Source organism: Ranitomeya imitator, chromosome 8 (assembly GCF_032444005.1).
Source record: "Ranitomeya imitator isolate aRanImi1 chromosome 8, aRanImi1.pri, whole genome shotgun sequence".
Lineage (NCBI taxonomy): Eukaryota > Metazoa > Chordata > Amphibia > Anura > Dendrobatidae > Ranitomeya > Ranitomeya imitator.
In genome coordinates this window covers 176,802,416-176,815,754 of record NC_091289.1, presented here as the reverse complement: position 1 = coordinate 176,815,754, position 13,339 = coordinate 176,802,416, and the positions used below count along the sequence as shown (strand labels likewise).

Here is a 13,339-nt window from a genome sequence, read left to right as displayed (position 1 = left end):
GTTGCTTTGGTGAATTTTTTATTAAGATATGGTGATAAAGGCGAAGCACCAGATTGTGAGGCAATTTAACGTTTCGGCCACCCAGTGGCCTTGATAGTCCTTTGTTAGTGGTTCACTTCAATTTATGTCGCTTTAGGATAATCAATTGAAATGCAGGCCAAGTCATAACCCTGCATAGGAATATATGGCCAATAATCCAAACAGAGGATATACCAGATGGTGTGTATGCAGCGCCCCAGAGTCCTGGTTGTTGCAGTAATGTCGTTCTTCCACCAGGGGGAGCGATGTTACGTCTGATGGCACCAAAGGAGTTCACCCTGCCAGGTATCACAGCCACATACACACTTCACACGCTGGCCACCAGGGGGAGCTAAGGGTTCTATCTATTAGGCCACTCCTCACACTTGGGTAAAACTGGGGGTTTGCTTAGGAAGTGAGTTCAGTTGGAGTTGGAAGTCAGTCCTGACTGGAGGGAGAAGGAGAGAGTCAGGAGTAGAGGAGAGGAGCAGACTGGGCTCGGCCCAGGAAGGAAAGAAGGACACGGAGCTGCGCCTGCAACCCATGCGGCAGACTTCTAAGAAAGGACAAGAAAGGAAGTGTGCCGTAGTGAGTGAGCACCGAAGTCATAGCAACAGGAGTAAAACACCAGTGGGAGACCAGCTAGAAGCAGGCTGCCTCCCACTGAGCGCAGATCCGGTAGCCGGAACACCGAGGGAGTAATAGACTCTACACTTTACTTCAGAGACCGGCAGGACAGTCGATTCCAAGTTGTTTGCCTGACCTAAGAACCTAAGCAGACAAGGTGGCAACTCGGAGGAGGGGCGATGCTAGGGTCCCTATAAAATAGCCTCAGGCCACCATCATCATATGGGTTTGTCCTATCCATCTGGGGGACAGAGAGAAGAGTAACAAGAGTGAGGACTGTTGTGAATTCTGTGGTCAAGCTCCCTCCTGTGGTCATGAGTGGTACTTCGGCTAGTTCTGTCTATGAGCTTCCACTGGTGGATGTGAGTGGGGCTGCGGCTTCTGAGTTTCCTTCCTCAGGTGACGAGGTTAAGTCGTTAGGTGCTGCTCTATTTAACTCCACCTAGTTCTTTGTTCCTGGCCTCCAGTCAATGTTCCAGTATTGGTCTTGCTTTCTCCTGGATCATTCTTGTGGCCTGTCTGCCCTGCATAAGCTAAGTTTTGCTTATATTACTTTTGTTTGCTATATTTTCTGTCCAGCTTGCTATATTGTTTTTTCTTGCTTGCTGGAAGCTCTGAGACGCAGAGGGAGCACCTCCGTACCGTTAGTCGGTGCGGAGGGTCTTTTTGCCCCCTCTGCGTGGTTGTTTGTAGGTTTTTGTGCTGACCGCAAAGCTATCTTTCCTATCCTCGGTCTATTCAGTAAGTCGGGCCTCACTTTGCTAAAATCTATTTCATCTCTGTGTTTGTATTTTCCTCTTACTCACAGTCATTATATGTGGGGAGCTGCCTTTTCCTTTGGGGAATTTCTCTGAGGCAAGGTAGGCTTATTTTTCTATCTTCAGGGCTAGCTAGTTTCTCAGGCTGTGCCGAGGTGCCTAGGTCTGGTCAGGAGCGCTCCACGGCTACCTTTAGTGTGGTATGTTAGGATTAGGGATTGCGGTCAGCAGAGTTCCCACGTCTCAGAGCTCGTCTTATGTTAGTAACTAACAGGTCACTTTGTGTGCTCTTAACCACTAGGTCCATTGTGGTTCTGAATCACCTGTTCATAACAGTACTGGAGGCCCAAAGTACTAATGCTTCTCAATAGAGGGAAAAGAGAAGTTCTGAGACCATTTTTTTTTCTTTGCACTGTGTTTTGTCTCTCTTTTCCCCTAGACATTTGGGTGGTTCTGAACACAGGTGTAGTGATGGACATTAAAGGTCTGTCCTCTTGCATGGATCATCTCACGGCAAGAGTACAAAATATTCAAGACTTTGTGGTTCAGAATTCTATGTTAGAACCAAGAGTTCCTATTCCTGATTTGTTTTCTGGAGATAGAGCTAAGTTTCTGAGTTTTAAGAATAATTGTAAACTATTTCTGGCTTTGAAACCCCGCTCCTCTGGTGATCCAGTTCAACAAGTTAAGATCATTATTTCTTTATTACGTGGCGATCCTCAAGACTGGGCATTTTCCCTTGCGCCAGGAGATCCTGCATTATGTAATATTGATGCGTTTTTTCTGGCGCTCGGATTGCTGTATGATGAACCTAATTCAGTGGATCAGGCAGAGAAAAACTTGCTGGCCCTGTGTCAGGGTCAGGATGAGGTAGAGATATATTGTCAGAAGTTTAGGAAGTGGTCTGTGCTCACTCAATGGAATGAATCTGCGCTGGCAGCAATTTTCAGAAAAGGTCTCTCTGAAGCCCTTAAGGATGTCATGGTGGGATTTCCTATGCCTGCTGGTCTGAATGAGTCTATGTCTTTGGCCATTCAGATCGGTCGACGCTTGCGTGAGCGTAAAACTGTGCACCATGTGGCGGTATTATCTGAGCATGGACCTGAGCCTATGCAGTGCGATAGGACTTTGACCAGAGCTGAACGGCAAGAGCACAGACGTCAGAATGGGCTGTGTTTTTACTGTGGTGATTCCTGTTGTGAATTCTGTGGCTGACTTCACTTCTGTGGTCACAAGTGGTATTGCAGTCTCTGGGCTTCCTCCCTCAGGTGTTGTGGTGAGCTCGTTGGCTGCCTTGCTATTTAGCTCCACCTGAGTCTGTCTTCCTTGCTCCTTGTCAATGTTCCAGTGTTGGATCTGAGCTACTGCATCTTTCCTTGGGCCTGCTGCTCTGCTAGATAAGTGCTTCTAGTTTGTTTTCTGTTTTTTCTGTCCAGCTTGCTATTAACTTTTGCTGGAAGCTCTGAGAAGCAAAGGGGTGCACCGCCGTGCTGTTAGTTCGGCACGGTGGGTCTTTTTGCCCCTTTGCGTGGTTTTCGTTTTAGGGTTTTTTTGTAGACTGCATAGTTCTCTTTGCTATCCTCGCTCTGTCTAGAATATCGGGCCTCACTTTGCTGAATCTATTTCATTCCTACGTTTGTCTTTTCATCTTGCTAACAGTCATTATATGTGGGGGGCTGCCTATTCCTTTGGGGTATTTCTCTGAGGTAAGTCAGGCTTGTATTTCTATCTTCAGGCTAGTCAGCTCCTCAGGCAGTGCCGAGTTGCATAGGTAGTTGATAGGCGCAATCCACTGCTGCTTATAGTTGTGTGAGGATAGATCAGGTACTGCAGTCTACAGAGATTCTACGTCTCAGAGCTCGTCCTATTGTTTTTGGTTATTGCCAGATCTCTGTATGTGCGCTGATTACTGCACGCTGTGTTGCCTGATTGCCAGCCATAACAGATTCCACCCATGCTATCTCCGATTGTCCTAAGCGCACTAAGCGGTTCGCTAGGTCTGCCACCATTGGTACGGTACAGTCGAAATTTCTTTTGTCCGTTACTTTGATCTGCTCTTTGTCATCCTATTCTGTCATGGCATTTGTGGATTCAGGCGCTGCCCTGAATTTGATGGACTTGGAGTATGCTAGGCGCTGTGGGTTTTTCTTGGAGCCCTTGCAGTATCCTATTCCATTGAGAGGAATTGATGCTACGCCTTTGGCCAAGAATAAGCCTCAGTACTGGACCCAGCTGACCATGTGTATGGCTCCTGTGCATCAGGAGGATATTCGCTTTTTGGTGTTGCATAATCTGCATGATGTGGTCGTGTTGGGGTTGCCATGGCTACAAGTCCATAACCCAGTATTGGATTGGAAATCAATGTCTGTGTCCAGCTGGGGTTGTCAGGGGGTACATGGTGATGTTCCATTTCTGTCTATTTCATCATCCACCCCTTCTGAGGTCCCAGAGTTCTTGTCGGATTACCGGGATGTATTTGATGAGCCCAAGTCCAGTGCCCTACCTCCACATAGGGATTGTGATTGTGCTATCGATTTGATTCCTGGTAGTAAGTTTCCTAATGGTCGACTGTTTAATTTGTCTGTGCCTGAGCATGCCGCTATGCGGAGTTACGTAAAGGAATCCTTGGAGAAGGGTCATATTCGCCCTTCGTCGTCACCATTGGGAGCAGGGTTCTTTTTTGTGGCCAAGAAGGATGGTTCGCTGAGACCTTGTATTGATTACCGCCTTCTAAATAAAATCACGGTCAAATTTCAGTACCCCTTGCCGCTGCTGTCTGATTTGTTTGCTCGGATTAAGGGGGCTAGTTGGTTCACCAAGATAGATCTTCGTGGTGCGTATAATCTTGTGCGTATTAAAAAGGGCGATGAATGGAAAACAGCATTTAATACGCCCGAGGGCCATTTTGAGTACCTGGTTATGCCATTCGGGCTTTCTAATGCTCCATCAGTGTTTCAGTCCTTTATGCATGACATCTTCCGAGAGTACCTGGATAAATTCCTGATTGTATACTTGGATGATATTTTGGTCTTCTCGGATGATTGGGAGTCTTATGTGAAGCAGGTCAGAATGGTGTTCCAGGTCCTGCGTGCAAATTCTTTGTTTGTGAAGGGGTCTAAGTGTCTCTTTGGTGTTCAGAAGGTTTCATTTTTGGGTTTCATTTTTTCCCCTTCTACTATCGAGATGGACCCTGTTAAAGTTCGAGCCATTTATGATTGGACTCAGCCGACATCTCTGAAGAGTCTGCAAAAGTTCCTGGGCTTTGCTAATTTTTATCGTCGCTTCATCAATAATTTTTCTAGTATTGCTAAACCGTTGACTGATTTAACCAAGAAAGGTGCTGATGTGGTCAATTGGTCTTCTGCTGCTGTGGAAGCTTTTCAAGAGTTGAAGCGTCGTTTTTCCTCTGCCCCTGTGTTGTGTCAACCAGATGTTTCGCTCCCGTTCCAGGCCGAGGTTGATGCTTCTGAGATTGGAGCAGGGGCTGTTTTGTCGCAAAGAAGTTCTGATGGCTCGGTGATGAAACCATGCGCCTTCTTTTCCAGGAAGTTTTCGCCTGCTGAGCGTAATTATGATGTTGGCAATCGTGAGTTGCTGGCCATGAAGTGGGCATTCGAGGAGTGGCGTCATTGGCTTGAAGGAGCTAAGCATCGCGTGGTTGTCTTGACTGATCACAAGAACTTGACTTATCTCGAGTCTGCCAAACGGTTGAATCCTAGACAGGCTCGTTGGTCGCTGTTTTTCTCCCGTTTTGACTTTGTGGTTTCGTACCTTCCGGGCTCTAAAAATGTGAAGGCCGATGCCCTGTCTAGTAGTTTTGTGCCCGACTCTCCGGGTTTGTCTGAGCCAGCGGGTATTCTCAAGGAGGGGGTAATTTTGTCTGCCATCTCCCCTGATTTGCGGCGGGTGCTGCAAAAATTTCAGGCTAATAGACCTGACCGTTGCCCAGTGGAGAAACTGTTTGTCCCTGATAAATGGACGAGTAGAGTTATCTCTGAGGTTCATTGTTCAGTGTTGGCTGGTCATCCTGGAATCTTTGGTACCAGAGATTTGGTGGCTAGATCCTTTTGGTGGCCGTCTCTGTCGCGGGATGTGCGTTCATTTGTGCAGTCCTGTGGGATTTGTGCTCGGGCTAAGCCCTGCTGTTCTCGTGCCAGTGGGTTGCTTTTGCCCTTGCCAGTCCCGAAGAGGCCCTGGACACATATCTCTATGGATTTTATTTCGGATATCCCCGTCTCTCAAAAAATGTCGGTCATTTGGGTTGTTTGTGATCGCTTCTCTAAGATGGTCCATTTGGTACCCTTGTCTAAATTACCTTCCTCCTCTGATTTGGTGCCATTGTTCTTCCAGCATGTGGTTCGTTTACATGGCATTCCGGAGAACATAGTTTCTGACAGAGGTTCCCAGTTTGTTTCGAGGTTTTGGCGAGTCTTTTGTGCTAGGATGGGCATTGATTTGTCTTTTTCCTCGGCTTTCCATCCTCAGACAAATGGCCAGACTGAACGAACCAATCAGACCTTGGAAACATATCTGAGATGTTTTGTTTCTGCCGATCAGGATGATTGGGTGTCCTTTTTGCCTTTGGCTGAGTTCGCCCTTAATAATCGGGCCAGCTCGGCTACTTTGGTTTCGCCGTTTTTCTGCAATTCTGGTTTCCATCCTCATTTCTCTTCAGGGCAGGTTGAGTCTTCTGACTGTCCTGGTGTGGATACTGTGGTGGATAGGTTGCAGCAGATTTGGACTCATGTGGTGGACAATTTGACATTGTCTCAGGAGAAGGCTCAGCGTTTCGCTAACCGCAGGCGCTGTGTGGGTCCCCGACTTCGTGTTGGGGATTTGGTTTGGTTGTCATCTCGTTATATTCCTATGAAAGTTTCCTCTCCTAAGTTTAAGCCTCGTTTCATTGGTCCGTATAGGATTTCTGAGGTTCTTAATCCTGTGTCTTTTCGTTTGACCCTTCCAGCTTCTTTTTCCATCCATAACGTGTTCCATAGGTCATTGTTGCGGAGATGCGTGGCACCTGTGGTTCCATCCGTTGATCCTCCTGCCCCGGTTTTGGTTGAGGGGGAGTTGGAGTATATAGTGGAGAAGATTTTGGATTCTCGTGTTTCGAGACGGAAACTCCAGTACCTGGTTAAGTGGAAGGGCTATGGTCAGGAAGACAATTCCTGGGTCTTTGCCTCTGATGTTCATGCTGCTGATCTGGTTCGTGCCCTTCATTTGGCTCATCCTGGTCGGCCTGGGGCTCTGGTGAGGGTTCGGTGACCCCTCCTCAAGGGGGGGGTACTGTTGTGAATTCTGTGTTCAAGCTCCCTCCTGTGGTCATGAGTGGTACTTCGGCTGGTTCTGTCTATGAGCTTCCTCTGGTGGATGTGAGTGGGGCTGCGGCTTCTGAGTTTCCTTCCTCAGGTGACGAGGTTAAGTCGTTAGGTGCTGCTCTATTTAACTCCACCTAGTTCTTTGTTCCTGGCCTCCAGTCAATGTTCCAGTATTGGTCTTGCTTTCTCCTGGATCGTTCTTGTGGCCTGTCTGCCCTGCATAAGCTAAGTTTTGCTTATGTTACTTTTGTTTGCTATATTTTCTGTCCAGCTTGCTATATTGTTTTTTCTTGCTTGCTGGAAGCTCTGAGACGCAGAGGGAGCACCTCCGTACCGTTAGTCGGTGCGGAGGGTCTTTTTGCCCCCTCTGCGTGGTTGTTTGTAGGTTTTTGTGCTGACCGCAAAGCTATCTTTCCTATCCTCGGTCTATTCAGTAAGTCGGGCCTCACTTTGCTAAAATCTATTTCATCTCTGTGTTTGTATTTTCATCTTACTCACAGTCATTATATGTGGGGTGCTGCCTTTTCCTTTGGGGAATTTCTCTGAGGCAAGGTAGGCTTATTTTTCTATCTTCAGGGCTAGCTAGTTTCTCAGGCTGTGCCGAGGCGCCTAGGTCTGGTCAGGAGCGCTCCACGGCTACCTTTAGTGTGGTATGTTAGGATTAGGTATTGCGGTCAGCAGAGTTCCCACGTCTCAGAGCTCGTCTTATGTTAGTAACTAACAGGTCACTTTGTGTGCTCTAGTCTTAACCACTAGGTCCATTGTGGTTCTGAATCACCTGTTCATAACAGAGGACCCTATGGGAGCTATTGCACGTAGGGACCTATTACGTTACTGTGCGCAAGGGGAAGGCTACTGATTTCCACCTGGATAAGGGGACTCTGGAATTGCCATCACACCGGCCGGACTCTGCCTACCCTGTGATCTGGCACTCTGGACTGTGGATGCTGAAGCCTTCAGTAAAGGTAAAGACACTGCACCCATTGTGTCCTCATTATTCACCGCACCTTGCACCACCCACCATCACCAATTACACTTCTGGGAAGCCCTGGTGATATACTTCACCTGTGGGAAGGTATACCATCTAGCTGCCATTCCATCACCCCAGCGGACCCCTAAGCAGCGTCGGTCACCCTGACCGAATACCACAGGTGGCGTCACGAACACTACCATTATCTACAAACTCTCTACACCCTTTTATTGGGCGCCCCTCATAGGGCCACGGTCCGGGTCGGGCAACCGTGACATCCCAGCTGAGGGAACTGAAGGACCCGGTACCAAGTACCTAATTGCCCTTATGTGGGGGCGATCCATGTATACACCATCTACCCAAAAAAAGGGGGGTAGCCGTGTAGCGTTGAGCCAGCAGGGACTGGAGTATATCCCTGGGTATATAGTGGTGAGATCTCAGCCGCTCCTCTTGCCAAGACACAGAGTGTTGGCTTCTCCCCTACACTCTGCCACCAACGCTGGCTTCCATGACCAGGATTGCGGTCCCCACGGCGCTCCCAATGGATACCTAAGTACCCGTAATTTCTCCGGGCAAGTGTGCACATACAGCGCCATTACCACTATATATCCAGGGATGTACTCCAGTCCCTGCTGGCTCAATGCTACACATCTACCCCCCTTTTTTTGGACCCCGAACACGGACTTCTCCCAGAAGTCAGTGTTACTGTTTGGGTTTAGCAGCTTGAACAAAGCATGTTGAAAGGCTGGGAATCAACAAGCTTTAACTGTGTGGGCACTTCCAGCACCATCACAGCCATGTCAAGTATTGTGTAAAAAATAATAAAAGATGTCCCCTGTATTTTTTATAAAAAGTGCGGGTAAAGACGACAGCTGTGGACTGCATCCCTCAGCTGCCAGCTTTATCTTTGCTGGTTATCAAAAATAGAGTGGCCCCTTTGCCAATTTTAAAAATTATTTAAATAAATAATTTAAAAAAACAGTGTGGGGTCCCTTTCATTTTTGATAACCAGCCAAGCTAAAGCAGACAGCTGGTGGCAGGTATTCTCAGGCTAGGAAAGGCCCATCGATATTGCCTCCCCAGTCTGAAAAAAATGTCACACACAGCCACATTCTCACATTCAGCTCAGTGTGATCTGGCTGTCGAGCTGAGCAGCCATATTACTCATGTCACCACTCAGCAATACAACCAGATGTAGCAGAGATGGGGCTCGTGGTGGGACAACAGCATTATGAATTAATGGCAGACAGGTGAGGATTACTTTGATTTTTGATTTTTAAGTTGATAGGAAAAAAGGGGATTTGTCGGGGAGTGTTTAGTTCAATTAAAGGACTTTTCTCCACGTGTGTCTTTATTATTTTTGACTATGGGGTTAGTAATTGGGGGTGTCTGATAGATACCTCTCCATTACTAACCCCTGGGCTTGATGTCAGCGGACATAAAACAGCTGACATCGACCCCAAACTATTTCCCCGTTTGCTAACGCATCAGGACAAGCGGGAAGAGTCGAGGCTAAGAGCAAGAATTGGTGCATTTAATGTATGTGCCATTTCTGGGGTGGCTGAGGGCTGATGTTATTTGTCTGGGTGGGGGCCAATATCCATGGCTCCTTCTCAGCCTATTAAGATCAGCCCACAGATGTCTGTTTAGCCTTTGCTGATTATTAAAAATAGGTTGGACCGCACATCATTTTTGGGGGGTCTCCCTTTTTAATAACCAGTAAAAGCAATTCAGACATCTGTGAGCTATTATTAATAGCCTGGGAATTTTCATGGATAATGGCCCCTTACCAGAATAATAATACCAGCACCCTGCTGTCCTCTGTGTGACAGCGTGGGAACTGCAGCGCTGTGACCACTGATCAGAGACAGTGTTCCCCGCGCTGTCACACATATGACAGCATAAGAACCACTGGATGTTCGGGAACCCCATTCATTTGATTGGGGTCCGGCTTCGGGATCAAGTTCGGGTACCGTTCTAGTACACAAACCAAACTTTTTTATAAAGTTCTGCCGATCCGGACGGATCCGAATATCAATGAGTCAGCCCATCCCTAATAATAAGTTGCAAAATCCAGAATGATCTTACTGTATAAAGCTTTGTCCTGCAGGCGTGTGTTCGACCTCATACCCTCCTTCTTTCAGGACATCAATGACAGTATTATTTCCCAAGAAGTGACCTAGAAACAAAACACAAATGACATTAAGATTCAATACATGGAAATCAATAAGATTAGTTATCATATGTAATTTTCCAAATTTTAACAGTCCAATTTTTTTTTTATCCACATCAATCAATGCAGGAAGATGGATGACAATACTGATAGAGGACAATCACACCAGCAAGATCAATGGACCGGACTGTGCTGATTAAATATGGCACGGGGGACTTATGAAAGGTATTTTTCAGGATTTGCAGAAGAAGTTAGTGACCTGTTGTACAAAAGTTGTTAAAGGTGGGGGTTTTTTTATCTATAGTTTGCAAAACTTGTGACAAGTTCCCTTTAAAATCGATAGTTAATAATTATTAATAATTTGGAATTGTTGAGCGACTTTCTCATTGCTTGAGGCACGGAGTGCGTTCTTAATATTGTCTTCCATGTAATAAAACATAAAAGGCGAAAAACTATTATTCTAATTTATAGTGACAGATGGTGAAAACTCAGGGAATGACGAGGTCAATGTGTCTCCTGCCTTGGGAGTGTGCTGCGAATGTGAGAGGAACAGCTGTGGCGCACACATAGACACACACTAGCACACACACATACGCATGCATACCCTGGGGTTGTAAGAGTTTCACTAATATGCAGTCATATACTAGCCCCATAAAAACAACTGGTGGTAACCCTTTCAAAACCAGGTGCCCAACCAACCTCACTCATGAAACATCAACCACTGCATCCTTAATTAATGATTATTTCATCTTTCCGTGTGACCTAATCGGCAGTAGGGTTTCCCAAGGTCTTAAATCACAGAGACCTCTAAGTCTGCACTTTAAATGTCCTGCCTAGGAGCATTTACCATGCAGAACCCTATGGCTAATGCTGCTGAGTCTCTTATTTATCATGTCCTCTAATTATTGTTCTTGTCTGTAGACACCATCCTAATCCTTCAACATGTATGTTACTACATAGAGAAGTGCGGCAGTGATAGATCATCTCAATACCAACTCATAGATCTAAAGGTGTCCATGATAAAAAGGTTATCTAGTTTCTAAGTAAAAAGTAATTTATTGCAGCAAATTCAATAAAGCACATTGTCAACCGGATGCTGATTCGGCACAGACACTCCGGTGGTCCGCTAGGCCATTAGTTACAATTACCAGAGCACATGATCACTGCACAATGGTCACATGCCATAACTTACTGGTATCATCCCAGAGCCTTGAGTCATGACGCCAGTAGTATAAAGTGTGACCACTGCGGTTACCACTTGGCTGCAATGGTCACATACTTTACACTTCTTAAAATATTAACAAATACCAACAGAGCCAAATTAAATAGATGAAGGATAACAAGAGTGAACCCTGTCTTATTTTTACAGAATTTGCCGAAGTTTTTTTTTCTTTAGAAATTGGGCAAAATAACTTATCTGATTTTAAAGTTATACCCTATTCATGGGAAAAAGGTATAACTTTCCAATCACTGAAAGACTGGATAGCATGGTACTAACACTAATTCCAAAATTCAGGGCACTCAAGAGTCCCGTGTAAATGGTCCTCCCTCCTTATGTACTCGTGTGCCTTGTTATCTGCTCATGTTTAATGTATTTGTCTATATTTGCCCGTATTCACATGTAAAGCGCCATGGAATAAATGGCGCTATAAAAATGTATAATAATAAAATAATAATAAAAATGGAGCGGTGGTCATTCATGCGTACAGCAGCTCCAATCATTCTTAATGGGACCTTCGGAGATTCCTGAGTTCTGTGCTTGCCTGGTATTCGACACTCCCAGAAGAATGAATGGAGTGGAAGTACGCATGATCAATCATCAACAACAGCTCTCCAGGGTTCTCCATGTTCTTGGAAGTGGTGAAGATCCCAGCGGTCAGACCACCAGCTATCAGGAAGTTACACCCTATCCCATGGGTAGGGAAGAACTTTCAAACTTGATAATGCATCCTGCAAACCAGATCCATCTTCTGTTGGAGACTAACCTAAATTGTTATCTCCTACATATGTGTTTGAGGGTCATTTTATGCTAATACTTCAAAATAGATGGGCTTTTCTTAGGTTTCAATGAAAGATGACCACTGGATTGTTGGGTTAGAAACAATTGAGGGCCATTTCCTTTTGGAGAGGGCTTGCTATGTGATACTTCTTTCCCACTTATGGATCTTCTCTCCTGTATTTTAGCTGAGCCTTTTGGCTAAGCTAAGCTCAAATAGGAGGACATTTTTAAGCAGCTAACTTCTCGATATAGCACAACTGTTATGTTTATTTCTTGCTACGTTTCATTGCGTGCTCACTTTGGATTTCACATGAGACCACCCTTGAGTTTGTGGCCATAAGGTTCCTCCTATAATTTTATATTGAGCATTCTCCATTATAGGGACACTAGGCTTCCCTATTAACTTTAGATTTTGGGTTAAAAGTTACAATTTTGTAGTGTTGGAAGAAGGGCTTATATTTAGCATTCACTAAGTTTCTTTGGTCATTTTCTCCTGTCCTCCTGGCTTTGCAGTGTATCTTCATCTATCTGACAATCTGTAGAGCCAAGTTTCACAATATTGAGGAACAGTATTATCAAGCACCAAGAAACAAAAAAAAATTATGGCTTTTCTGAAAAGAGACCCTGTTGAAAAGAAACAGCTCCATAAAAGTGTTACATGTATTATCAGATGGAGGCTTGGCAGCCTCTTAACTATCGCGTGCCAACGAAAGAATATCAGGTCACGCTGAAGTCCCTTCTCATTTTCTCACGTACAGAACTGATAATGTAAAGTGTTGAGAAGCAATGGATCTACTTTCTGAACATTCCCCGAACTGTTTGGAAAACACAGTTTAAGCCAATATATAAGACAAAACTGTAAAAAAAAAGTTTTTTCTACATAAACATAAAGTAAAGACAAAGTGCACCAAAAGCACATAAACAGTTATAGAAAATACAGCAGCATGTAAAAGTTTGATCAACCTTGGTCAAAATTACTGTTATTGTGAACAATGAAGCAAGTTAAAGATGAAATGATCTCTAAATGTTGAAGATGCCACATTTCCTTGGTATTTTAGGCAAAATAAAAATATATATATTGTAATTTTTTTAAATTAAAAAAAATACAAAAAGGAAAATGGGTCGATGCAAGAGTTTGAACGCCCTTGGAAATTTGAGTGCTCAGATAACTTTGACCAAGGATTCAGACCTTTATTAGACTGTTGTGTTTATGACTTGTGCACTATGATCGTTAGGAAAGTCCAGGTGATGCAAATTTCCCAGGTTTATAAAAACGCAATAATGATAAAAAAAAATTAAATTTGTTGTTAAAAAGTTTTTCTGTGATATTTTAAAAACTGTTTTTTTTTATGAAAGGGAATTGTCTCAAATAAACAAATTAAAATTATGTACCCTTTGAGTGGCCTGCTGCTCCAGTGGTCCTAATTTGCAGCAGAAATTATAAAATGGTTTAGCAAGGAATTTTTTTTATTATGG

At 44.7% G+C, this 13,339-nt stretch overlaps 1 protein-coding gene across 1 annotated transcript in view; it reads right to left on the bottom strand.

Moving 5' to 3' along the window:
• TRABD2B (TraB domain containing 2B) overlaps window positions 1–13,339 on the bottom strand; it is a 298,954-nt gene that overhangs the window by 65,837 nt on the left and 219,778 nt on the right. Inside the window, exon 5 of the mRNA XM_069737959.1 lies at window positions 9,780–9,870. Coding sequence (XP_069594060.1) covers window positions 9,780–9,870 — 91 coding nt within the window. The remainder of the gene's footprint in view (window positions 1–9,779; window positions 9,871–13,339) is intronic.